Source organism: Gobius niger (genome assembly GCF_951799975.1).
Source record: "Gobius niger genome assembly, chromosome: 6".
NCBI classification, from domain to species: domain Eukaryota; kingdom Metazoa; phylum Chordata; class Actinopteri; order Gobiiformes; family Gobiidae; genus Gobius; species Gobius niger.
The window spans coordinates 4,089,155-4,117,053 of NC_136857.1; the positions used below are offsets into that span (position 1 = coordinate 4,089,155).

Below are 27,899 nucleotides of genomic sequence, written 5' to 3' on the forward strand. Positions count from 1 at the left end.
TTTACCCAATAAATAAAATTGAAATACAAGCATTTATTTTATGACGTATATTTTCATAATTGAAAAATACCTCATAAATGTTGCTGTAAACTTTACCGGGAGTGGGTACGTCTCCAGTTCGTTTCCATGGAGACGTGACCAGAGGCAGTAGAATGAGATTTAGACGAGTTACTTTCTCATTCAAATCCATTGCTTTATTACACGCTGCAGTAACAGCATTTTCTGTGTTGAGCTGGAACAGTATGGTCCAAAATGTTAGGCAGTGTCCCTTTAATCTCAGTGGGACTATCCTGGTTAAAAAAAAAGGTCATTAAAAATGAGGGGTCTCCCATTATTTTACAAAACAAAACCAGTATTGAGAGATGCTTTGGAGCTCCTCGGGTAACCTGCATTACAGAGGCAGAAAGGGGGTAGTTCGACCTCATCTCGACCCAGGCTCTGTTACGAAAAGCTCGCATGCATTACCTTTAAGACAAGCATGTACAGACACATTCCAGTTATTTCAGATTTACCAGCACTGCATAAGTGTTTACTACATTTGCTTTATCCTCATACATTGAACAGATTTACGTAGCCTACATATAGATCTTGCCTTGTATTTTCGCTTTAATTGTTAACCTGGAAAAGAGGATGTTTTGAAATGTTTTTGAAAGAAGAACCTGTAGATCTAAATGTTGCATGAAATCATTACAATTGCAATGACATTTGAGATTCGTAAGTGTCTTTTCACTGTGGATGTGGAAGTAGATGAAACCTTTTGTTTTGGTGCAACAGCAGTTTTCATCTGTCTAAATGAATAAAGACACTTTACTTTTATGTTTACTTTAAACTACGTCGCCTGATTGGATCATGCTTGCACAATATGGATGTTTATTTTCTGGGTCTGGCTGAGCGAAGAGGGAAGTGCGTTTGTGGTAAAAGGCTTTGGTTTATGGACGATTTCACAAGGCCTTTGACTCAGTTCTATATTGCTCTGTGTGAAATATTCTTTTGCTGTGCCAAATTATTAAAAAAAACTTTTATTTAAGGGTCTTGTGTTGACTTAATTATGCCAGAACAACGTCTTTCAACAATTTTTAATAAAATAGAAACAAAGCAACTACAACAACCCGACAACCATTTAAAGTGTCTAACTTTGAATAATCTTATCCTACACAAATATACAATCCTCTTTGAAACTTCTTAAAGCACAGTATTGAAGCACACCACAGTATTTGTAATCGACAAAGGCAAAAGAAAAGGCTTTTTGTGCAAAGTGACGGAACGTGAGATATGAACGTTAAAACAGCTTTTAGCCAAACTAGACTTTTAAAGGATTAATTACGTGAACAAACTATTACATAACTTCGTAGCCGCTTCGGATGCCTTTCATCAGCAGGCAGGCGAACACCACGCCCAAAACCTGCAGGAGGAAAGACACAGTTTTGCAGAGCGACGTAACGGTGTGTGATTTCTGAAGAGCACAGGCGGTTGAAGTTACCTGCAGGAGCGCGATGACCAGAGCCGCCACGATGACCCACTGGATGTTCTTCTGCAGCAGTGTTTCCACAGCATCCTGACAGCCCTGTTCAAAACAAGGAGCAAACACGTTCCTCAGTAGAATCAAACACGAGGATAAACCAGCAGAGGAGTCGCAGACGGGCACAGCACTGACACGGGACACGTCCTGAAGAGGAATGGCATGTTTTAACAACTGCAGGTCCAGCTGTCCCAGGCTTCTCATGAGCGATTTGTTCTGCCACGATAACTATTCTTAAAAACTAAAAATGTAACCACTACTTTGTTTTGGAAATGGCACGATACTTATTTTATTTATTTATTCCCTTTATTTTATTAGGAAAATAATTAAGAACAAATTATTATTTATTATTCTTATTTACAGTGTTGGCCTGAATTGCTTAGTGCCCACTTAAAGGAGCTATAACCTCAATGTGGTCCTCCTATATATACATGTATATATATATGTCTATATATGCTTATATGTCTTCTCAACTATTATTAGTATTAGTACTATTATTATTATTTTTATTTGATATTTTTTTAATTATTATTATTATTAGGCAAGGCAAGTTTATTTGTAGAGCACAATTCATACACAAGGCAATTCAAAGTGCTTCACAGTTGCATAAATACAAGAAAACAAATACAATCAATTAAAACATCAACATAGAATTAATCAATTACAGTAAAGGCAGGAGTCTAGATAAAATACTTTCAGTCATATGCATCGGTAAAAAGAACTGTTTTCAGCCTGGATTTGAACATTGTCAGAGTCGAGGCCTGTCTCACATCCTCATGAAGACTGTTCCAGATTTTAGCTGCATGAAACTGAAACGCAGCCTCACCGTGTTTAGTCCTGACTCTGGGAACCACCAGGAGGCCCCTCCCTGAAGCTCTCAGGGCCCGAGATGGTTCGTACGGCTCTAACATGTCAGAGATGGACTTTGGTGCTAAACCATGAAAAGACTTGTAACAAGCAGAGCTGTTTTAAAGTCTATTCTCTGAGTCTATTACCATTTATTTGCTTTCTCTGCACTGGGTGTAAAAAAAACAACTAAAAAACAAAACATATATTTGTGTTAATTCTGACATGCTAATTGTGTAAATTGTAAAAATGAAACTTATGGCACAATAAAGTAACAAAAAAATAAATAAAAGTGTTCCTCCTTTAGTATTGTGAGCTACTACGTTTGTGGGGAAAACAGTGCGCATGAAATTACAAAACATTTGTATCAATTTTGTGACCTTTCAGGCTATTTTTCTAAGTGACCCTGAAAAGTGACCCTGCAAGTTGTGAAATGTTCTTATGAACTCGTCCCTTTAAAGAATTTGGATGCTACAAATATATTAGTAAGTTCCGAAGTTCATTTTAATATAGCGACTTCCCCTTTGATTGTTTGCAATCAAGAAAATCAGGTACAGGGCCTTTAAAGGGAAAGGCAAATTCAACTACATCCTGTTTTCATGAGGTCTCAGCTGGTGGGTCTTTGGGTGTTTTCCCTAAAGGTTTTGTTAGTGTTTGAAGGTCAGCCTTATGATCAACGCTTGAATCAAAAGGACTCTGGGATGAAATACTGTGTTTTGATACTGCGCACAATAAAGGGGTCACACAGGCCTCCTCTGGAATGAATGACTACAATAATATTTCAGTAAATGCCCCTACATTGTTCAAACATCTGTGAACTGATTATGTTTATAAAAAAAAACCTCTCCATTTCAAGTATTTGTCAGAAAACAAAAACATAAATCCTTGCGCTTGAATAAGTACCTTCTGGTAGACTTTGGAGGCGTCCGCCAGGGTTCCTTGGCCGCAGCCCTGGCTCACAGTGATGCAGCACGAGTCCGGCACCGTGTCTCCCTCAGAGGAATAGCTTCTCCAGTCCAGAGAGCTGTTCGCGCCGCAGCATTTCAGCTGAAAATCATCCGCACACAAGTAAATCTCTTGGACCAACAATGTGAGGCAGTAAAAGACAGCGCTGTCGTGTCCAACAGGATGCGGACTGTTGTGTGAAGGCGGTGCCCGCGGTTGATCTCAAGAGTAAACTCACGTTGTGCTGAAGTTTGTCCACAGCGGCTTTGAACTGAGGGGAGCTGGCGTTGTACTTGGAAATCATGTCTGTGAGGCTGTCCGAGACCACGTCGGTGACCTACAGAGAGGAAAACGTCCACATTAAACAATGCCCTGCACGAGACAATAGGCTAGTTTCAGATCCTTCTTTGGTTTGGACAAGGTTCCCAGAGCGCGACAGTCAACCATTATCTATTGTGATGGTAAATCACTAATAACACCACACCAGCCCCACACTCGCCATGGAGAAAGAGATGCTTTTCTTTTATTTATATCTATCTTTTTGTCTTTTGTTTTTCTATGATAAAATCTGTATTTTCTTAAATGCTTACTTTGCCCCTGTAGACGTATCCCAGGATTGCTGCAGCGATCTCTGCAATGATGATCAGACTCATGAGGACGGCAAACTGAAAACAACAGAGCGGATTAATGATCAGTGATAATGTTTGAGGCTGAGAGATGTGGCGTAATAAAAAAACAATACTTATTGGTAACACTTTACATTACGGACCAGTAAGTCCTTGGTACTAACAGAGGTAATTCTAGATATCGTGGTGGTACTTACAGTGATACTTACAATGGTACTTATGGTGGTACTACTACTAGTACCACAGTTACTACCTATGAATTGCTGCTGTAGTATCTTTGAATTACCAATAAGTACCGTAGATGTATCACTGTAGCTACTATAAACTATCAATTAAAGTACTAAAGTAAATAGAAGTACAACCTTCATTACTAAGAGTTACCACTGTATCTCTTAGTAACGAGAGATACTGTGTCTCCCTAACCCTAATCCTAACCCTAATTACTAGTAATTACCACTTTGAGCACCACAGTAAGAACCTAGAATTACCACTGTAAATGCTAGTACTTAAAACTGTAAGTACTAGGGCTGCAACTAACGATTATTTTGTAATCTATCAATCATTTTTACGATTAATCGATTAATCGCTTGGCTGTGAATGGTGTAGTAAAATTGTATTTTAAAAAAATAAATAAAATCACATTATAGCTTAAGTCGCGCTGTTTAGGGAAGTGCTGATGGAGTAAACTAAAGGGAAATGTTTTTTGAAGGCTCTATTCATGATATTTACATTGTACAAAACACTACAGACCCTAAATATAAAATCAAAGTAGGCTTTCATCAAAAATACTACATTTTTTTGGGTCATTTTTGCTCCATTTTAGTCTGTGTGAACCAGAAAACAATTAATCGATCACTAAAATAGTTGTCGACTCTTTCAATAATCGATTAGTCGTCGATTAATCGAATCGTTTCAGCCCTAGTAAGTACCACAATAAGTACCTAGAACTACCACTGTAAGTACCACAATAATTACCACTGTAAGTACCACAATAAGTACCACTGCAAGTACCACAATAAGTACCAAGAAGTACCACTGTAATTACCACTGTAAGTACCACAATAGGTACCGCTCTCATTACTAGTAATTACCACTGTAAGTACCACAGACTTACTGACCGACTTATTCCACATAGTAATCTTTATTTTCATAAAAGAAAGAGACAGGACTTGATAGACCTTTTAAACTAAACATCATCTTATGCAAAAAGTTTTCCACCCCTGTACCCTAAATATTCCTTTACCGCTCCGCTCCCAAAGGGGGGTTCACGCCGCTCCAGCCCTGGGGTCTATAACGGTTTGCTGGCTGGACCGGTTTGGGGGGAAGGGGAGGGGGACATGTCACCATGCTGACTGGCCAGGCAGTCAGTATTTAGCTTTCATGTTCAAAGTGATCTTTTCTCTTCACAATTTGGGCATCTCTACACAAAGCCTGAATGCCCAAACTTCATGTGAAAACATGACATAAATTGACACATAATAAGCCGACTCTGTTTCTTTTTTTAACTGTTATCCTGGCTTTCTATTGCTGCTCACAATTGTTAAAGACAGACTGATTCCATTTTTCCATTTTCTTTTTTGCAGACGAGTGCTCTGCTCCACCTAAAGGCCACATTTGGCAGATACAAAGGTGTTTTGATGTAGGACTAAAGGCTGTGGATGCATATAAATGTACATGACCCAGACCCCGTTACCCTAAAGGCAATTGAAATGTAAACTTGTGGGGGCTGCCCCTCCCTAAACAAACCGGAGTCAGTCTCCTGCAGTGATCATCATTTTGCAGTCTGACCCTCACCGTGGAGACCATGCAGAAGTTCTCCTTCCAGGCGCCGCAGCAGCCGAAGAAGGCGATGAGGAAGACGATGACCCCCAGAGCGATGAGGAGGATGGGGGCTCCGGAGGCCGACGCATCGTTGATCATGAGCTCACTGTGAAGCGATATCTGCACCAGGACCCCCACCACGATCAGGGCCAGGCCACACAGCTGCAGGAGCACACGGGACGAGGGGGGAGGATTAATACACGGGTACTAGTATTCTGATAAAGGACGTTTCAAAGCAGTTTCATGATGGGAATGATTATTAAAAGAGACAGCAAAAGAAAAGGACATCATTTTTTGTGATGCGAAACAGATGAGTAACTATAATCCATCTTTTTGATTAGACAGTATATGCAACTATAAGAAAGCAACATGATCAGATTACAATGCATTAAATGAGTCAACAATGCTTTGAGTATTGATCCTGACACTAAACTGAATGGACTTGCATATATGCAAAATGGGGAGAAGAGATTTGTGTAACGATGAGACCTGGGTGGAGTTCACCTTCAAGAGTTAAGTCGCCAAGATGATATTTCAACGCAGTAAAAGACAAATGACTTGGGTTTTCTCTTTATACTTTATATTATTTATCTAATTGTTTGCAGATTTGTTGTGAACAAATTGAACACAAACAAAATGCATCTAAAATGGTGATCTCAAAAATAATAATGGGGTTAAGTTATAATCTTTGACCTACAACGCCATCGATAGGTACACGTGTGAAAGTCTGAGAGTCACATATTATACAGCACAAGAGGTATTAAAGTGTTTTAGGAAAGAATTACAACCATTAAGGCGAGACACTGCAGGTGAATAGGGAAAAAATGTATATTTACAGATATCAATTTGAAACTGTTGCTGTCGATCACTGGCATAAATGTGAGAAAAAAATACATGGCAAGTTTTCTGTCATTTTATCTTTTCATATCAGAACAAGGTGTTTTATGCCTAAAAATGCCCCAAATTTCCCATCTTTTCGGCGACGAAATCTGAATAATGGATAGAGCTACATTCAAATTTATGGTTTATTTATTTATTGATGAATGAGTTACCGAAACTTTTTCAGAGGGGATTTTGGATTTCTTGTTTAGTTTTAAAATAAGCTGTTTGTGGAAACATTTGTAAAAATGTAATTTTCGCCTTATTTTTTGACATTCAAAACTCAATAAATGGGGCTTAAGGGATTAAATAATAAAAAATCCCTCTGAAAAAATCTTCCAAATATTGTTCAGTCCAAGGCTGGAAAAAGTGAAGTCTTTAGGTCCGACTGACGTGGACATAGTGTCGCCACAATGACAGAAAAATGTGTTTTGAGAAAAAGGCCCTTGAAATTGCATTCTCCCATATAAGTCTATGGGGGAACATTGAATCAGCGCAATATTTAAACATGTTGTTGTGAAGATTAGGCATATTTTCTGTTTCCGTGTGAAAGCTTGTATGTTCAGAGACCAATTTGGCCCAAAACCTGAAAACTGAAAAAATGGAGTTTTGCCTGTAGTGTCTCCCCTTAAGCTACAGTATATAAAGTAAATGACTTGACATGGCGATATCTGTAACAAAGCAGCCAGCCTTGTTTAGCCTTTGGTTTTAAAACACAACACCTTACAACACACTGTCTAGGATAAAAGGGATGTTTGCGACAGAGTCAGGTAACAGGTTCCTGCTCTGGTCTGAGGAAACACTGTGTTCATTTGTGACGGCGCCGGGTGGTGCGGAACAGCTCAATCCTCTTTACACACTGGGGGAGTTCACTGTTTGACCAAGATCAGCGGCTCGGGATCGACAATTAGACAAATAGGAACTGACAGCACAGTCTCAGAACATGAATCACCCGACAAAAGTCATTTCTCCATTTTCAAACACTGTTTCGTAAGATCAAATATTTTGTCACTTATGGGAAAAGGCTTCCATCTTTTTGAATGAATGGAAAATTAGACCCATAGTTGAAGTGACCTTTAGCTCAGACCATCATCCTGTGTCATGTGTGATCTGATGACGATGCATCACAAATCACAAGGTTTGGATGAGGAAATGATGTACCACTAATTGAACTACAGCTCTTAATATCCTTGTATGATAAAATATAATTATTAATGAATCAATGTCAAGACATACAACCAAATGGAAATCAAATATTTGTATGCAGCTCTAAGTCAGTAAACTCTAGTAGCCGGTCGCTCTCTGGTTTCAGTGCAGACCACTCCTTTGGGGTAAATATTTGATCATCACTGAAGCATAAAGCTAATGTAGCACACACGGCGCTGTAACAATATACAATTTACACAAGCCCGACGAAATGAATAATATATCTATTACTCTGTGGAAACAGCAGTGGCACAGACTGACTCAAAACATGATAAAGGGCCGGTGCCAACATTACAATAATGGGTGAAGTGCAGGCTGATTATAAAGGAGCATCAAAAAAAAAAATCCACAAAGATTGAAGCTGTTCATGTTTGCGATTTAGTAATTGTTCCCAAAAATCGTTATATTAAAGGAATGGGCTGTTTTTACACACTGAGATATGTTCTTATAGACCAAATAGACCAAAGACGCTGTTAGCATTTAGCTTCTCAAAGCATATTCCTATGGCTCCAAATTGAGGTGAAGTTCGAAGCGACCAAGCTCTTCCACGTTTAATTTAAATACAGTTCAAGTTACATGATCCAAGTCTAGTTACACAAAATTAAAAAAGTCAATTTTCTACGTGGATAAATTGGGTGCTATATTGTAAGGCGTGATAACACCTTAGGGGCACTTCGACGTCCGCACAGTTAAGTCAAAGGCTAAACAACGTCTTATTTCCGTGACTGAGCGCACGCACAAAGACCAGACAGGTACACATCAACTCGTCTAAGCTCTGGTAAGAACATATTTCAGTATGTGAAAATGGGGTATATCCCTTTAAGCTCGTGGCTTAATGTTCTACCGTCTACACTCTACTACACACAGTTCCATTCAGCGCGCTTTACTTTGAGCTAATCGTTTCATGCGATCGGGTTCAGTCAGTACAGAAGTGTTACTTTTGAACTTCTCCTCAGCGTCAGACTCCACCATTTACTTTAGATTGCTCCTGAAACGGCATAACAATGCAGCCTATTGGTTTAAAGTGTGAAAACAAAGATATGGGTTCGTTTACAGTGGTCACATGACGCAGTTACACGACTCAAATCTGGTCATAAGACCTGCATACCATCATCACCACCTCACCCCGCTCGCAGCAGGAAGTGCCTCCCTTCAACAGGATATGAGTACTGAGAATCGCATCCCACATAAATGATGCATACAAGCAAGATTCCCAAACTGTAGCTCTGTATTACTGTCTTTTTTTCTTTTTAAACATGATTTAATGACTATGACAAGTCAAAGTTGTTTGTAAATTGCGTGCTTACATTTCATGGCAAAATACATCAGGGTGTGTAGATAACCTGACTCTTATCTCATTTGTTAACAGCTATTGTTGAACTTCCTCGAGCTTGACTGGTTATGGTGAGCAAACAGAATCCAAAAAAAACAAATGTGGTTCTACGTTACTTACCCAGAAAATGAAGTTGAAAAAGAAGACAAGGTACTTGACACATTTCAATCCGCCCTCGACAGCCATGACTGGTTTTTAGTAGTAACCTGGAAAACAAGACAAAAAAACAATCAGGCTTTTTTTTCTCCCACTCTTACAACACTAAACAGAGTAAATGACAGAGATACAACAGTAAGACAACGGTAAAATCCATTACTCCTGTGTGGGTTATTCATTTTTTCCACTCCTAGAGGGAGAGCCTGGGGGACGGGGGGGGGTAGGCCGAGGACATTCATCCACTTTCTCACGTCATTGATCATTCTAAATAAATAATAACACTATCGTAAAACAAAAAAGAAGTTGATCTTTTAGACTAAAGCTTTAAATCCGTTTGGCTGACAGTTCGCACCTCTGTTTACTCGAGTGTCACCTTACTTGCTCATGAGTTCATTCTCATCATCAAGAAGCCCAAGTATTTACCAAGAGAAACAAGAGTAATAGGGTTTACGACGGTGTTAAAGCCTGGTAATTCCACTATAGATCACATGAATAATTCTTCAGATTAAATACAAGAAATAAAGTAAGATAATCCTTTATTGATCTCACAATGGAGAAAGTCACTCGTTACAGTCGGCGTTCAAGAAGATCACTCAGAGTGTGCGATAAGTAAAGCTAAAATCTTAGGGGGCAGAAATATAACAATAGGGGAATAATAATAATAAATAAAAATAGGATTAAAAAAAATGAGGTTATATAAGAAGAATATCAGAGTGTCCTAGTGCAGGATGTCAATAAGTGATGCTGGTACAGGGAATTAGGGCTGCAACTAACGATTATATTGTAATCGATTAATCTAACGACTATTTTTACGATTAATCAATGAATCACTTGGCTGTGAATTGTGTTGGAAAATCTATTTTTTCAATTTTTTTCATCACATAGCACTAAAGTGGCACAGCTTGAGGACATATTGATGGAGTAAGATTAAAGTGAGTGTTTGTTTTCGGCTAATTCTGCTTCTGATCGGACGAGACACGGACGGATATTCAAGAAATTTACAGTGTACAAAACACTACAGACCCTAACTATAAAAAACAAAGTAGGTTTTCATCAAAAAATACTGCATTTTCATGTAATTTTTGCTCTGTTTGAGTCTGTGTGAGCAAGAAAACGATTAATTGATTACTAAAATAGTTGTCGACTATTTCAATAATCGATTAGTCGTCGATTAATCGATTAGTTGTTTCAGCCCTACAGGGAATAAAGTGCAGCTGATACTAGGGCTGTGCAATTAATCGAAATACGATTACGATTTCGATTACAACAGTAAACGATTACAAAATTAGCATAATCGCAAAAAATCGATTATAATTTGTTTTTTTGGTTGTTGTTTTTTTCCTTCAAATTTTTATTTTTTATTTTTAATTTTTGTCACTTTTTCTGCTGGATTTTTGTCTTTTTTCTGCTGGATTTTTGTCATTTTTTTGCTGGATTTTTGTCACTTTTTTGATGGATTTTTGTCTTTTTTTTTTTGCTGGATTTTTGTCTTTTTTTTGCTTGATTTTTGTCACTTTTTTGATGGATTTTTGTCATTTTTTTGCTGGATTTTTGTCACTTTTTTGATGGATTTCTGTCATTTTTTGCTGGATTTTTGTCACTTTTTTGCTGGATTTTTGTCATTTTTTTGCTGGATTTTTGTCACTTTTTTGCTGGATTTTTGTCTTTTTTCTGCTGGATTTTTGTCATTTTTATGATGGACTTTTGGCACTTTTTTGATGGATTTTTGTCTTTTTTTAATGGATTTTTGTCACTTTTTTGCTGGATTTTTGTCACTTTTTTGATGGATTTTTGTCTTTTTTTTTGATGGATTTTTGTCACTTTTTTTGATGGATTTTTGTCACTTTGTTGCTAGATTTTTGTCACTTTTTTGATGGATTTTTGTCACTTTTTTGATGGATTTTTTTAAAGGCAACAAATAATCGTTTGAATAATCGTGATTTCAATTATGACAAAAATAATCGTGATTATAATTTTTTCAATAATCGAGCTGCCCTAGCTGATACAGAGATTATTGCACGCAGTTTTGCAAGGGGGGGCAAAACTAGAACAGAAAGAGGAAATAATTACACAAAAAGGTCAACTTAATGACATTTTTTTTCAAACTCAAATACATGTAGCTACTTCATTAAATTACCCGCCTTCGCTTTACTACCACTGAGCACACGTAAGGAGCGCCTCTCGTTCCCTACAATGTTACTGATCGTGAGTGAGCTTTAATAACAGCACAGAAAGTAAAAATCTGTCTGTCTTCGATCCGTCCCGGGCCTTTACAGTCAGCGGGTTAGTTTTAAAGTGGCCGTTGTTGTCACGGCCGAGGGACCGAACAATACGCGCTTTGTTGGAGGCGAAATTACAAAATAAAACTTCGCCTTATCGGATTAGTTAAACGTCTCATAACTTAATAAAGATCACACAGACAAAAAACCAAAGTAAATCGCCTTTCACACCCCTTTTGTTTTTTCTCAACTCAAACCCGTAAAGTTAGCTTCGACTTTCTTCAGATTTTTTGGGGGAAAGAAAAAAAGAAAAAAAGCCGTTAGCGTGAACGTTAGCTCGTTTTCCCAACTGAACCGCAGATAAATGATGGACTTTTCCGAACTACAGCCTCTTGTTTACGGGGGGAAAACATTATTATAGGGTTAAAAAGAACATCCGCGAAGACTCACCTTGTTTGGGATCGGTGTAAAGGGCGACACAAAGGGCGGTGAGTGAGTGAAGCGACAGACTGCCAGTACCGAGCGCGAGGACTCACACAAACTTCCCCGAGACCCGAAGCCCCTCCCTCCTCCTCCAACCGCGGCGTGGCCATGGCAACCGCTCCATCAACCGTGATACGGCAACAGCGCGCGCCCTGTGTCATGGTTTTTAGAAGTCAAAGGAACATTTTTGCCAAATAAATCTAAATAAAAGTGGTTATTGTCCGAGAAGGAGTGCAACATGACGGCTGGTTTTGAATGGAATAATAACAGCTATAGATTTAGTGAAGTACATTTGCATTTTTCACATAATAAAACAATAGCATGATTACATCTGGTTTCACAAATGTGATGGAAGGTTGCCGAAAACCCTCAAGGGGCTTAATGAGTGGCAACCTCCATAAGTTAAAATTAAAAGCAAATGTGAGGCACGCAATTGTCAAAAAAATAAAGTAAATCGTGGCCACACCGCCTTTGCTCTTGGAAGCTATAAGCAGGGAAGGGGCGAAAGTGGTACAGATGGTAGAGAGGGACGTCTTATGATCGGAAGGTCGGGGGTTCGAATCCCACCTCCTGAAAGTGCACATTGTCGTTGTGTCCTTGGGCAAGACACTTCACCCACATTGCCCCCAGTGTCTGCGTACATTGGTGTATGAATGAGAGTATGAATGGGTGAGTGGATCCTTGCTGTAAAGCGCTTTGAGTGCCTAATGTAGGTGGAAAAGCGCTATTGCTGGGTTGCAGGTGACATCACAGAGTTCTAAAGGCCAATACTATTGTATGGAGGAAAAATTATTTTGTTTTTGAGGACATGTTTGGTCTTGTACAGAGACCATGGACCCAGTGACTCATATTAATGATCATTTTTTTAATTCATATATTTTCTTTTTAGCTACGACTTGTGAAAGTGTAATGCTGTTAATAGGAAAAACTGGCTCCTACCCCCGCTGGGCCCGATGACATCATCACATTCTAGAACCTGCAACCCAGCAATATAAGTTGAGACCATTTACCATTTACCATTTACCAAGGACCTGGTCGGTGCTTGGATGGGAGACCGTTTAGTAACACCAGGAAGCCTAGTGAATGTAGTGAGTGAGTGAGTGGTTGGTGGTGGTCGGAGGGGCCGATGGCGCAGACTGGTTGCCTCGCTTCCGTCAGTCTACCCCAGGGCAGCTGTGGGTACAATAGTAGCTTACCGCCACCGAGTATGGACTGGAGTGAATGAATAATGCAATGTAAAGCGTCTTTGAGTGTCCAGAAAAGCGCTATATAAAACCGATGCATCATTATTATTATTAAATTAAAGTACATTGTCAGAAAACACAATACAACGTACATCAATACTGGTTTTAGACATGGATCCCAAGAGGAAAATAGCTATCACTCAGAATCAAAGATTGTCAAAAGACGCGGTCGCGGGGGCAGCAGTCTCAGCAGAGATGCCCAAACTTCCCGATCCACACACTCCTCCTCCAGCTGTTCTGACCCCGAGGCGACACCAGGCCAGCTCGGAGACATAGTCCCACCACCGTGTCCTGGGTCTTCCACGAGGCCTTGTCCCAAGACCTGTTTTTTTTATTTTTATAGCCTATTAAGTTATAGTACAGTAGGGTAGGCTATGTTGTCTGAGGAAACATTTGGCCGACAGCAGGCCCACCTTAATGTACCCATTGGCCCCGGGGCTTAAACAGAATTGTAGGCCCTCCACCCCCCTCAGCGCAAACCCAAACCCTAACGCTAACTTATAACCATAACCCTAAATCCCACAAAAACCCTAACCTGCTACTCCTACATGCATCCCTCTGGGCCAGGTACAGGGCGGGGCCGACTCCAGGCACACAGCACAGCACAATGATCGCATAGGCCTACAGTTAGTCATGCCGCAAAGTGAAGTGATTGACATGAAAATCAACTAATCACTCTTTCTTTTTTCTTTTTTTCCCCTTTATTCTGATTGGCCCTTGACTGTGGTCGGCCCCTGGGCTCCAGCCCCTGCTAGCCTGTTGGATAAGGTGGCTCTGGCAGACAGACTTCTCAGTTTGTGGGCTAAATGTCTTTTTCTCTTTTGTCTACATTCTTGTATCACTTCTTGAAAGGTGTCTAACAAATAAAATGTAGAATTATTATTGTTTTAGGCTGTAGCACATGGACCTTAATTGTGTCAGTCCTGAATTAACAATGAATGATTAGAAAACACAACAGAAAAAACTAGAAGAGCCATAGACTACACAACTGTTCTACTTAAAACTAGGCAATTTTGTCTCAAATACAACAAAAATGCATAAAAGGTAATCAATAATGACTCTCCAGAAGAAAAGGTATTGGCTTCACTAACTAGAATAGCATTTTCTCGTTATGACCTGGTCTGGAACAAAGACTGTTTCTGTTGAATATTTAGTACTGGTAGTTCTGGTATATAATAGTCCCGGTTTAGTCCCAGAAATTCAGCCTAAAGTTTATTCAATTAAGTAGGTGGTAAGAAAATGGCATAATAGACAAATATTAGCCTGTGGCCTGTGTGAAGTTGAGTTGGCCCATAGTAATCTGTCAAACATATCATTCTCAGAACAAAATATGCTTTTTTGGGCAAAGTTTGCTTGTATTTCTAATGTTGGGACAAAACAACATACTTTTTTCTTTTCATGCAGACACACAGTAAAAAAAAATCTATTAAGTTTGAAGCTATTATTATATATTTAGTCTTATAAGTTGCTCAAGTAGACATTAGATATCTGACTGTCTTCAAAGTATTTTTTTGCAATAACCTGTTTACCATACCATACAACATTAACCAATTCTTTACGCAAGCGGTTTTTGATTCAGTAGGAAAATGTCAACCAAACACCACATTGAAAGCTCAAACAATAATTAATTCATAACATGGCATATGTTCATGATTAAGAATTAATACAACTTGGGCATGTGATGTACTTTCATTGTTGTACTTGCTGAAGATGAATTGTGCTCAACTTTAATGATCTTTAGGTTTGAAACACTTTCTTTTGGAACACTTCCTCATAAGTGATTCATAATATAGAGGCTACGAATGATTCTCAACTGTGTTTCTTTGTAAAACGATAAACATATAGCGTAGGCCCACATGTTATTGATGGGCCTTGTATATAATTCTATGGCCTACACACACACTCTCTCTCGTAGTGCCATATCATGTGACGTAGGCGACCATGGAATGGCAATCTTGAGATTCTCTCTTCTTTACGTCTCAACATCTCAATGCTGTCCATTTCAGTCCAGGCAGCCACACTCTGGAGGAAAGCTGTGCTCTGCCGCCCTCTGTCTCGCGTCCCATTGATTTTCCCTGTGAGGAATACCAATCCTTCCTTCCTTATACAGTGTCCCAGAAAGTTTCTGAATCTGCTTCTACCTGGACACATAGGTTTAAAACTGCCAGAGGAAAATTATTATAATTTTCTTTTTTATCAAGCAAGTTCATTTGTTTATATGGTGAACACAAATCCCTTGACATACAATGACTCTTACATCCATTTTGTTTCAGTCATTAAAAAAGTTCATTTGATGTCATTGGATATGTGATGAGTTCGTTGGTCCTCTTCTGTGATTGGCTGCACAGCCTGTCACTCAGCAGGAGGCGCCGGAAGAGGCGGGACACAGCCTTGTCACAGCGTCGTCATGGCGGGATGCATGAAAGTGATAACAGACTTCCACTGTATGGCTGGAAAGCTGTTTATTTTCCTATTTATTATGTATTGCTTGCCACAATTATCTCACCAGGAAGCAGGTAAGGACGTGTTGGAAAACAATAGGGCCTGTTTTCATGCTTAACGCACATAGTCGCGTCTCAGCTTTATGACTCCACAGACGTGCTAACACACGTTAGCTTCTCCTGAAACCTGTACAACTGGCTGCAGCAGGTTCAGAAGTGTTATATTGACGCGTAACACAGTTGTAGGTAAACACAGCCTACACACACGCCGTCAGTACAAGGATATTTCCATTTCGGTAAACAATGTTTCGTGGTAACGAAAGTATTTCTGTCGAGTACAAACTAGTGCAGTCCCGCCCCTTTGTATTTACCAAAGTTATGGTTTCATTTCTCAAGAAGAATTAAATGGGAAAAGACGGGTCACTCAAAATAACATTTACTTTATTACATGTACCACTTGTCAAATACGGAGTGTTATGCAGTGAGCGGAATATCTGCCTGTCATAAATATTATGTGTGTGTAAGCTCTCAGTCGTACAGGAGTTGTCCATCTTCAATGAAAGTATTCAAGTAGTCTTCTGTACTCAGTGGATGAAGTCTCGAACGTTTCGCCTCTCATCCAAAAGGCTACGTCAGCGAAAACTGATAATATATAATAAATATAATGTGTGTGTTTCTCAGGCACAAAGTCTCCAGTGGATCTGAAAGATGGTGAAGTAAAACTTTTCACCGGGTCAAAGTTATTCTGTTACCAAAACACGATAGTGGCCTCATGGAAGCACACATGGACCAGGATTCAGGTATGGTCAATGTGGGATTTCTGGTACGCTCCTAATAATGAACAAATGAAGTATTAAACATGAAGAAAACTGGGCTTACGGTTCACGTTAAAGCGTTTGGACACTACACTGTTCAGATGTAATTACCAGTAGTGACCAGGACACCTCTTCTTTTTTTTTTTTTTTTTTAAATATTGTTTTAGCTAAAGTAATCTATGGATTTCCCTTGACATGAAGGATCTGTATTGTAGCGTTAAATTGACAACGTTCCATCCCAAACTCTTCGATAAATCTGTCAATAACATATAGTATAACATTTAACCATTAATGCTTTGACTATTAACTAAAGTTTGTGGGTGGCTGATGAAGCATTTCTGTTTGTTTTGTCTTCTGTGTTATTTTTAGTTAGTATTGTGTGTCTTGTTGTTGCTGTTTCTCTTATGCTTGTATTTGTTTTGCTGTCTGTTCATGCTGCTGTTTGTGCCAATCTGTGTTCTGTCTAATTGTTCTTTGGACCCCCCTCCGCTGCCAATAGCAGTTTAACAGCCCTTCTAACTGTGTCCTCAGGTAAAAGTGTGGAGTTCAAAGCCCTTCAAGGTGCACACTGTAGATGACGAGGAGCGGTTGCAGGAGCTGGAGCGCTTCAGCGTCTGGGGCTGGGTTCAGAGCTGGCTGCGGGAAACGCACAACGAGACCTCGGTCAACATTAACCTCTTCAGCAAAAAGACCTGCTTAAAAGTCGACCCAACTGATGGAACTCAATACACCGTGAAGCCGATGCGAAGTATGAGCAGCACGAGGTGTATAAGCCACACTTTCAACAACGTTCAGAAATGTTTTAACACCCCTCTCTTTCTTTGGCAGGATTTGATATTTATCTGTTTTTGGTTTTCTTCATGGGAGGCATGTTGTTCCTGTTTGCAGATTCACTCAGCAAGTAAGTTCACTCTCAGCTAAGGTAATTTACTTGTTGCACGGTATGGCTATGCTAGTTCCTCTGACCTGAAGTTGTGAGCACCAGTACTTCTTGTCTGTATTCTTTTCCTCCTAATCCTAGAGATTAGCTCGGACCTGCTGGAATAATACTCATATTTTCTAAAGATTACGTGGTTAGCAGTGAGTTCCTGGTAGATCATATATCATTTACTGTGTGTTCAAATCTTGAACGAGTTCAGAGGAGACATCTGTGATCATAAAGGATTAATAGTTTGTCTTGAAGCTAAAGGCTAACATGCAATGAAAAAAAATGAATCAAAATAAATACAGATAAAAATGATGGTTTATATGCAGATTAGTTTATATTTTAGCCACTATTTCAAATTGTACAGTATAATGCATGAAATTAATGTTAGCCTTTAGCTTCAAGACAAACTCACTGATCCTTATAAACATAGACGTCTCCTCCGCTGAAATATTTACACTGTACAGCAACTTGTTTACCTGCAGGAAGTGACCATCTACCAGGAACTCGCTGTCCACCACAGAATCTCTTGAAAATATGATGATTCGAACAGGTCTAAGCTCATCTTAATGGAAATTAATACGGACAGGAAGTACTAGCGCCTACAACTTCAGCTCAGAGGAACTAGCGCAACAAGCCAATTTACTCTTAGCCATAGGGCTGTTGGCTCCACTTTGGGCCACGGAATTAGTTTTACTAGAGTACAGTTGATGTGAATGGACATTGTGTTGCTTTGTACTGTAAAAAAAAATGTATAAACCTGTTAAATTCATCTTTCGCAAAAGCCCCGCCCCCACGATGGGGGAGACGCGTGTTAGTGACTCTTTGTGGTGCAATACCAGTGAAATATCCTCCAGATCGAGGCAAAATGGTATGCAATGCGCTGTGGAGGAATACATTTAATGTATGGTCAATGGTCTCAACTTATATAGCGCATTTCCACCTACATTAGGCACTCAAAGGGGTTTCCCGCGCTTGCCCAAGGACACAACGACAGTGAGCACTTACAGGAGGTGGGATGCAAAGATGGTCCAGACAGTGAAGTATTCTTTAATACTTAGAAATGAGGCTCGGAGATAGGTTAACGTATGTGTGTTTACTTCCGTGTATATGGGAACAGACAACTCATGGCATTGTGGCTGGTACTATAGCCAAGTGTATCACTCCGCCTATAGTTCCAATACATATCACAACAGACAGGTACGCACGTGTACTCTGTCACGCAAAAAGACCAAAGCTGTTGGCATTTAGCCTCTCCTCCTCTCCTCTATGGGGCCACACGGGGTGAAGTTAAAAGCAACAAAGCTGTTCCATGTTTTCCCTATTTAAATATATTGCTAATACTATATAGGCATCTCCCATTCACGTGACAAGAAATGCTCGCGATTCCACACAATTATGCAGTGTTTTTTTAACCTATCAACTCACTTACAAGGAAATGCGGCACTTCCATACGCAAACAAACTGTCATGGTTGGATATTACAGACCCACACACGCTTCCGGCCGAGTTATTTACTGACGTGAAGTTCTCGGTCAACATACCTGCACTCGAGTTTGGCGATATTTACATAGTACATAGTTACTTGATCGACTTTCCGTCTTCATACACAGGAAAATCATTTAAAGGAATAGGCCACCGTTTTTACATACTAAGATATGTTCTTACCTAACCTTAGTCGAGTTAATATATCCCCGTCTGGTCTTTGTCCGTGCGCTCTGTCACGCAAACGGAGCACATACGCAGCCTCTCCCACATGTCATATAGCTCCAAAAAAGCTCACGATAGAAGCTACCAAGTGTTTTCATGCGAAGTATATTTACACAGAAATGTAACATGTCGATTTTATAAGCAGATAAAAAGGGGGACTATATTGTGAGGCGTAAGGATACGAGGAGCAAAACGTCCGCGCAGTAACTCCTAAAGACTTCCCCCGCTCACTTCCGTCAATAGAAGCTGCGTGACTTGTAGAGAGCTCGCAGAGAACAGTTGAAGAAGCGTCGATAACTTGTGAACGATGCCTTTTACGTGCATCGTGCCGGGCTGTGAGAACAAGCAGAAAGTATATAGTGTAGTAATGTTTCACAGATTTCCAACTCACCCCGGACGACGACACAGGACTCAGGACCTCGACCATGAGGTAGGAATGCGCCAGCACTTTCCGAAAATATATTTTCTGCTTGTTGTAAAAGGCTCTGTATAAGTCACGCAGCTTCTATTGACGGAAGTGAGCGGGGAAGTCTTTAGGAGTTACTGCGCGGACGTTTTGCTCCTCATATCATTACGCCTCACAATATAGTTCCCCTTTTTATCTGCTTATAAAATCGACATGCTACATTTCTGTGTAAATATACTTCGCATGAAAACACTTCACGTAACTTTATTTAAATAGGGAACACGTGGAAGAGCTTGGTAGCTTCTATCGTGAGCCTTTTTGGAGCTATATGACATGTGGGAGAGGCTGCGTATGTGCTCCGTTTGCGTGACAGAGCGCACGGACAAAGACCAGACGGGGATATATTAACTCAGCTACGGTTAGGTAAGAACATATCTCAGTATGTAAAAACGGTGGCCTATTCCTTTAAAGCATAAAAGCCTTTCTGCATATAGATATTTTGAGTCAGGATGGGCATCGAATACATCGTGAGTAAGTTACTTGCCACTTTGCTAAACCAGCAGGCTAATAATACTGTAAAACACACTGAATTGGACACCCAGCTTGTTGTATAGATCGCTCTTTCACAGATTAATGAACAGTAAATCTCACATTGACAGTAGATCCTTCTATGCTACAGCAGTTTTCAATAGGCTAGTAATTGGAGATATGCATATCCGAGTACAGTGGGACCCCATTAAAAGAGTAAAGACATGAGAAATTGTGACACCACTAATTTGCATCCAACTGCGCCACAAGTTTCAGGCATGTCAGCGGATTTGAAATGTAGATTTTAAATGAAACGTTGGTGTGAGTTTATCTGGAGTTCATTAGCATGTGTCCCGTCAAGATGGAGTCACTTAGTTGGCGTGACGTCATGCAGGAGGCACCTATTGCATGGCGTGATAATACTCAGGAGCACTTCGACGTCCGCACAGTAAAGTTGAAGTGCTCCGAAGGTGTTATTACGCCTCACAATATAGAACTCCTTTTTTCCTGTTTTAATTTTGTGTGACTATACTTGGATCATGTAACTCAGGGGTGGCCAAAGAGTCAGAGACCAAGAGCCGAAATTTTCAACCTTGATCCCGTGAAGAGCCACAAAGGCACCGACCATTAGCGAGACCCCGGGGTGGTAGTTTATTGTGATTAAATAGAATGTGACCTTTTTATTTAATCACAATAAACTATAACTTTATGCCTGGCCTTTTTATTTTTTTTTATTTTTATAATTGTGTTAGATTGAATGGTCTTACTCCTCACCAAGATTGAAATACATGTATATTAACTGAAATTTTGTGCTTTCTGCTCTGACTGAGACAGAATTAGATTTTTCTTTTTTTTTAACGCTGGGGTGTGTTTGTATGTGAGGCCCTGCCCACTGAGCCCCCTCCTCTGATCAGCCCCTGGTCTGTGGCTCTGTGCAGCTTCATCCTGACTGGACTGTGCAGAGACGCACTCTCGGCTGCACAAAGTTCATGAACTTTAACCAGGAGCCTCTGGACGACTGAGAGTCTGTTTTAAGTTGCATCTGTTACAGTTTCAGTCACATGTGAAAGAAAAGTCATGACTTTTCGTATTTCCGCGTTACGATGTCGCGCTTCGCATCATGAGCTTCATTAGATTCACATTAATTTTGATCTTTTTCTGTGAATATGAGGCCAAATTACATCAAATAAAGAGTAGCTGATCAGAAATCTGAAAAGCACAGAAGATGATCCCAGTGCCACGATCTGCCTGACTGTTGTTCAACCTACATCCCGCTTTGAGTGAGGCTGCACGGGCACCTTTTACACGCCGCCTCGAAAAGGAGAGAGATACAGACTCTCATTCATGTGTAGAGATGGAAACAGGGTCTGTAGGACGATCGTTGGATTTTTGGTGAAAGACTGTTACAGTTTATGGGAAATATTTACCTATTATTTTGCAAAGAGCCGCATTGTATTAAACATCTCCAATCATGCAAAGAGCCGCACTCTGATTGGCCAAGAGCCGCGTGTTGGCCACCCATGATGTAACTGCTCACGTAAGCTTATTTAAATGGAGAAAACGTGGAAGAGCCTGGTCCTTTCTAACTTCCCCCATAGAGGAGAGGAGGAGAGGCTAAATTATAACATCTTTGGTCTTTTTGTGTGACTGAGCGCACGCATAAAGACCAGACAGGTACGCATCAACTCGTCTAAGAACATATCTCAGTGTGGAAACGCGGCGAGAGAGAGAGGGAATCTCTAGTAGTAAGAGTTGCTGTGAGGTAGGACTGGACAATGACCGTTCTGGGGCGTGATTTTGCGAAAGGTCAATTGTGACTCCTTGACTAATCTTCTGCTCTGATGTAACACTCGCTCTTTATCACAGGAGTCAGAAGTTCTACTACTCGGCCGGTGTGAGCACTGGGATGATCGCATCGCTCCTCATTCTCTTTTTTGTTTTGTACCGCTTTATGCCAAAGGTAAGCGAATAGTGTGACATTTTAAAACAACATGTGTTTGAAAGTTTTTGCATTGACATTCCTGCGCCTCTGACAGAAAGGCCCGTTCTACCTGTTAGTCGCTGGTGGTTGGTCGTTCTCGGTGTATGCCATTCAGCTCGTCTACAAGAATCTCCAAACGATCCTCAAGGAACACTGGCACATTGCACTAGGTACAGTTCTGTGTTTATCGTTATGCATGTGTACTTTGTGATGCAATAGTCTCAAGTTAAAGAGTTATTAAAGGAATAGGCCATGGTTTTTACATACTGAGATATGTTCTTAACCTCTTAACTCCCACCTAAACGGATCCCATTTTCTCCAGTTTGGCTTTACCCTAATCAAAAAGCTTCTTGGGAAAAAAGCAGCGAAATCAGCCACAAAAAATGTGGAGAAAACAAGGATGTAAACGCAACAAAAAAATGACAAAAACTGAGCAAATATTTGACAAAAACTCAACCAACAAGTGACCAAAAAAAAGAAAAAAGTGAGAAAAACTCAACAAAAATGTGACAAAAATTCAACAAAAATGTGACAAAAATTCAACCAAAAAGTGACAAAAATTCAACAAAAAAGTGACAAAAAAGTGACAAAAATTCAACAAAAAAGTGACAAAAATTCAACAAAAAAGTGACAAAAATTCAACCAAAAAGTGACAAAAATTCAACAAAAATGTGACAAAAACTCAACCAAAAAGTTACAAAAATTCAACAAAAATGTGACAAAAAGTCAATCAACAAGTGACCAAAAAAAACAAAAAAAAAACAAGTGAGAATAAGTCAACAAAAATGTGACAAAAATTTGAAAAAAATGTGACAAAAACTCAACAAAAATGTGAAAAAAAAAAAAAAAACATATAAAAGGTGACTCAACACAGCAACAACACGAGGAAAAATATCAATTTTGTGGGTCTTAGCTTTCAAATGAGGTGTTACACAGACCTATAGCCAAAGAGGGCAGCATGCATTCGGTTTAGACAGGTGGTAAGAGGTTAACTTAGCTTAAACAAGTTGATGTGTACCTGTTCGGTCTTTGTGCGTGCGCTCAGTCACACAAATGTTGTGAATTTTTCCTCTCCCAGCAAAGGTATAGCTCCAAACTGAGGTGACTATTACTTTTAACTATTTAAAGGGACTTTATTGACTTTAAAAATGTTAAAGCTAAGTATTTTCATCCCCCTACATGTTCCAGCAATGTCCTAATGTTTAGAATGAGCTCAGACCTTTTCACCACAACTGCCTCTAAAATCTTGCACTGTCCTCAAAAAGGTGTTAATTCGGGTCCGAAGTGCCGTCATGCACGAGCTTAATATAGAAGCTGCAGTTACGCCTAAGACCTGAGGTGGCAGTAGTGAGTATAAGATGACTAACTTGCGTCTAGCCCCTTTAAATACAGTGACGTGAGCCTTTACATGACCCAAGTCTAGTCTTTTCTAAGTGGATAAAAAGAGGTACTATATAATGAGACGTAAAAACACCTGGAGTACTTTGACAATATTACAGCGCGGATGTCGAAGTACTCCAGGTATTAATACGCCTCACAATATAGTGCCCCTTTTTATCCGCTTAGACAATAGACATTTTGTGTAACTAGACTTGGGTCATGTAAAGGCTCACATACCTGTATTTAAATAGAAAACGTGGAACAGCTTGGTGGCCTCTAACTCACCCCAGTTTGGAGCTACACCTTTGCTGGGAGCGACTAACTGCTAACAACATTAGCGTGACGGAGTGTACGCACAAAGACCAGACAGTTATACATCAACTCGTATAAGCTAAGGTAACAACATATCTCAGTATGTAAAAACGGTGGCCTGTTCCTTTAACCTCTTACCACCCGCCTAAACCAACTGCATTCTGTCCTCTTTGGCTGTTATATAGGCCTGTGTAGCACCTCATTTGAAAGCTAAGACCCACAAAACTGATCTTTTTCCTCGTGTTGTTGCTGTGTTGTCACCTTTTTTTTTTCTTTTTGTCACATTTTTGTTGAATTTTTGTTACTTTTTGGTTGAATTTTTGTCACTTTTTTGTTGCGTTTACATCCTTGTTTTCTTCTAATTTTTTGTGGCTGTTTTGGTGCTTTTTTCCCAAGAACCTTTAAGATTTGGGTTTAGTTTAGTTTATTTCTTATTTGGTGTCTTGCACCTAAAGGTGCCCAGCCCGCATGGGCTTATAAGACACAAATGCAGGCAGACATCAGAAAAACATTAAACAAAGAGTGTCCTCTTCCGTGTAAGCGCCTAACATAAACTTAGACAAATGAAATGGCTGATACTTGAACAAACAAACTTAAGCCTTTCCTCATCGGAGATTTCAAACAAACGTACAGCAACATCAGACAGTTTACAAAATAATTGCCTTCTCGGTTCATGATACAAAGGACAATAAAACACGAAATGTAATTCATTTTCAACATCATTGAACTGACACAAACAACAAGTCCGCTCCTCCTCTGGGACCGAGTGAAATCGTCCCGTCTCCAGTGCCAGGGGCAGAATCCCGGACCTCAGCTGAGCACAGACTGACCTCTGACCTCTAGATAGGTTCAGGGTCACATAGGGCTCAGGACCAAAATTATCTTTAATCAAAATATAAGTTCTCAACTTTGGCTTAACAAGACATCCTTTAACCATTTAAGTGTATACTTTACAAAGTGGACTTTTTTAATTTCTCCAACATTACATCTTAACTTGCTTCTAAAAATAAACTGGAGATCAGCATCAACAAAAATGTTCTCCATCTGCTCACTCCAAATGTATCTATTAGACAGGTCCCATTTAAAGATGTGTTTGGACAGTCGTGTGTCAGACATATTGATAAATCTATTCCATAACCGTGTCACAAACATGCCTCACTCCACATGGTTTCAGCCCATGTCCCCGTACAGAGCAAGCTCAGGGGTGTTTTTGTGAACACCTAGAAAGTACCTCTGCATTGAATTTGGGTAAAGCCAAACTGGAGAAATTGGGATCCGTTCAGGTGGGAGTTAAGAGGTTAAGTAATCACAATCTACCGAGGGCATGGACTTGGATCAGTCTCATTCTGAACTAAACGTTTCCAAACTGAGTTTCAAAAAGAAGAAAAAAACTCCATTACCTCATAATAATTTGACGTGCTGTGTCCAGGTTACGTGGCCTTGGTGGGATTCATCAGTTTTGCCGTGTGTTATCGATACGGCCCCCTGGTGGATGAAAGGAGCATCCACATCTTGTCCTGGACCCTGCAGCTGTTCGGGCTGCTCCTAATTTATGCAGGGATTCAAATCCAGCCGGTTGCGTTTGCCATCATCGTTGCACTGGTGCTGGCCAAAAACCTGGAGTATCCACTAACATTGATGCTCTCACTGTGCAGGCAAGTCGTGAACTCAAGGTGGCGCACTTCCCTTACTTGGATGGATTACGTGGGACTGTCTGTGCATAATGTAGCTAAACATGCCTTTCCTTTCACATATTTCTTTAATAAACTGGTTTGTGGTGCCAGTAAACAGGAAATATTCCATTGAGCTTCACTATAAAGGTGTGTGTTGAGAATTTGCCTTATGTTTGGCTCCAAAAAATGATCTATTTTTCTCTTTAACACACATTTATCAACTTCCCTACACATTTCGAAAAGTGCCAAATGATATAAATGAAGGCACTCTGACAGCAGATTCATTTCCCACTCGTAAAACTCTGTTCAAATGTGCAGAAAGATGCGCCGGTTTGTCCACTGGAAGCCGGAGCCGCGTCGCCTGCTGACTGAGGAGGAATATCAGCGCCAGGGGGAGGAGGAGACTCGGAAAGCGCTGGAAGAGCTGAAGCAGTACTGCAAAAGTCCAGAGTTCAACACCTGGAAGACTGTGTCCAGGCTGCAGTCTCCACAAAGGTGAAGCCCAGAGATTATTACATTCTCAACCCTTCTTGTTTTGAGTCGTCTTTCTCGTACTCGGAGAACCCTTTAACTCACTTTAGAAAGGAAGCAACTGAAGCGTATGACGATTATTATACTTATTTCATATGTTTTGTTCTCAATCACTCATCCGTGGGGAGGCACCCTCTCAGAATGTTGTGTAAATGGCATTATTTTTAGTATTGCAGAAACAAGCCTACTGAAACCATAACTGTGGAGGAAAGCAATACAACAAAGGTGTAGTGTAAAAGTCCTTTATTTACATGGATAATGCCAAAGGGTTTTGACAACCGTCTTCTTGCTTTCCTGCCTCCAGTTCTGCAGTGTTAATTTTGACAACATATTTTATCTTTTGACTAAAATGTAATTTAATTTTAGTCGAGATTTAGTCAAAAAAATATCTTAAATTTTAGTTTAGTTTTAGTCGACTAAATTTAAGACTAATTTGGTCGACTTTGCATTGATAATATTCATTATAATCATGTTTAATCTTGTTCCTCTGCTTCATGGAGCTGCTCCACATGAACAAAGCTCAGAGCTGATCCTTGCACGGTGGCGCAGTGGTTAGCGCTCTCGCTTCACAGCTTAGAAGGTCCGGGTTCGATTCCCACCTTGACAGGGTCTTTCTGTGTGGAGTTTGCATGTTCTCCCCGTGTCTGCGTAGGTTTCCTCTTGGGACTCCGGTTTCCCCTACCACTAAAAACATGCACAATAGGCCAGGATGAATGATGTGAGTGAGTGAATGTATGGTGGTGTCAGAGGGTCGTGTGTAGTCGCAAAAGCGCTTCTGTCGGGCTCCCCCAGGGGAAACTGAAGCTACAAACGTACCTTACCACCACCGAGTGTGGAGTGAATGTACAACTGTCTCATGTAAAGCGCTTTGTGACCATGTCTGTGAAAGGAGCTATATAAATAAAGATCTTCTTCTTCTTCCTTTGGCAGAGAATTTACATGATCTGAGGCTCTTTCAGACGCTCAATAGAAGTTTGGATGATTTTAGTCTCTCCTTTTCATTTTTATTTAGTCTTATTTTAGTCGACTAAAATATCTGGACATTTTAGTCACAGTTTTAGTCTCATGAGAAACTTTTGATTTAGTTTTAGTCCAATTTTAGTCGGAAGAAGTCGGAGAAAACATTGACGAAAAAGTGACAAAAAATTTACAAAAAATGACAAAAAATTGACAAAAAAAAGTGAGAAATTTTACGAATTTTTTTTGAAAAAATTGACGAAAAAGTGACAAGAATTTAACAAAAAAATGAGAATAATTTGACAAAAAAGTGACAAAAAATGTAGAAAAAAATGACAAATGGACGAAAATTTGACAAAAATGAGATGACCGCCCAACAACAAAAGTGATGAAAAATAATCTGATGTGAGGAAAAAGATCCATTTAGTTTTGTAGGTCTTTCAAATGAGGCGTTACACTGGCCTACAGGATTTGGGTAAAGCTGAACTGGAGAAAATGCTCTCGGCTCAGGCGGGAGTTAAGAGGTTGATAAATAGGATTTATGCACAGAAAAAGTATTTTGGGGGTAAATTTTGCCCCTCAGCGCCCCCTAACTAAAACATCTTCCCACGGCTCTGCTATATTCTGCACCTACACCTGATAATCATGATCACGACGCTCCCAAACCCACTGCTGCTGCCTCTGTTTTACAGATTTGCCGACTTCGTTGAGGGAACGTCTCACCTCATGCCAAACGAGGTGTCGATGCACTCGCAGGAATACGGCTTCGGGGGGTCCTTTTTCGAAGATGACATTTTCGACACCGACGATGAGGAGGATTTTGATGAAAAACGTCCGCCCTTGATCTAAAGTGACTGACTTTGGAGGGAGGGGGTGTTAAGCCATTAAAGACTTCACCTGTAGGAACATTTACATCGATTGCTACCACTTTTGTCGGCCTAAAGCAAGTCTGTGTGGTGGATTA

At 40.0% G+C, this 27,899-nt stretch overlaps 2 protein-coding genes across 2 annotated transcripts; one reads left to right on the forward strand and one right to left on the reverse strand.

Moving 5' to 3' along the window:
• Positions 1–1,085: 1,085 nt before the first annotated feature.
• On the reverse strand, positions 1,086–12,122 carry cd63 (CD63 molecule). Its single transcript, XM_079558849.1, has 8 exons — positions 12,001–12,122; positions 9,296–9,381; positions 5,731–5,919; positions 3,901–3,975; positions 3,549–3,647; positions 3,269–3,412; positions 1,481–1,564; positions 1,086–1,402 (listed from the first exon to the last, which is right to left on the reverse strand). Exons 2-8 carry the CDS (start codon positions 9,359–9,361, stop codon positions 1,337–1,339), a joined length of 723 nt encoding a protein of 240 aa, XP_079414975.1. The 5' UTR covers positions 9,362–9,381; positions 12,001–12,122; the 3' UTR covers positions 1,086–1,336.
• A 3,542-nt stretch (positions 12,123–15,664) lies between these two features.
• nemp1 (nuclear envelope integral membrane protein 1) lies at positions 15,665–27,899 on the forward strand. The gene is made up of 9 exons (XM_079558829.1): positions 15,665–15,793; positions 16,400–16,518; positions 17,065–17,281; positions 17,362–17,434; positions 21,968–22,061; positions 22,138–22,252; positions 25,204–25,433; positions 25,770–25,942; positions 27,628–27,899. The coding sequence occupies exons 1-9, from the start codon at positions 15,685–15,687 to the stop codon at positions 27,782–27,784; spliced, it is 1,287 nt and encodes a 428-aa protein (XP_079414955.1). The 5' UTR covers positions 15,665–15,684; the 3' UTR covers positions 27,785–27,899.

Excerpts from the sequence above, each read along its gene's own strand:
- cd63 (XM_079558849.1), bottom strand. The coding sequence starts at position 9,361 with ATGGCTGTCGAGGGCGGATTGAAATGTGTCAAGTACCTTGTCTTCTTT. Across the intron at positions 3,413-3,548 it reads TGGACAAACTTCAGCACAAC|CTGAAATGCTGCGGCGCGAA; the intron begins GTGAGTTTACTC and ends GATGATTTTCAG. Across the intron at positions 1,403-1,480 it reads TGGTCATCGCGCTCCTGCAG|GTTTTGGGCGTGGTGTTCGC; the intron begins GTAACTTCAACC and ends TTCCTCCTGCAG.
- nemp1 (XM_079558829.1), top strand. The coding sequence starts at position 15,685 with ATGGCGGGATGCATGAAAGTGATAACAGACTTCCACTGTATGGCTGGA. Across the intron at positions 16,519-17,064 it reads ACACATGGACCAGGATTCAG|GTAAAAGTGTGGAGTTCAAA; the intron begins GTATGGTCAATG and ends CTGTGTCCTCAG. Across the intron at positions 22,253-25,203 it reads ACACTGGCACATTGCACTAG|GTTACGTGGCCTTGGTGGGA; the intron begins GTACAGTTCTGT and ends TGCTGTGTCCAG.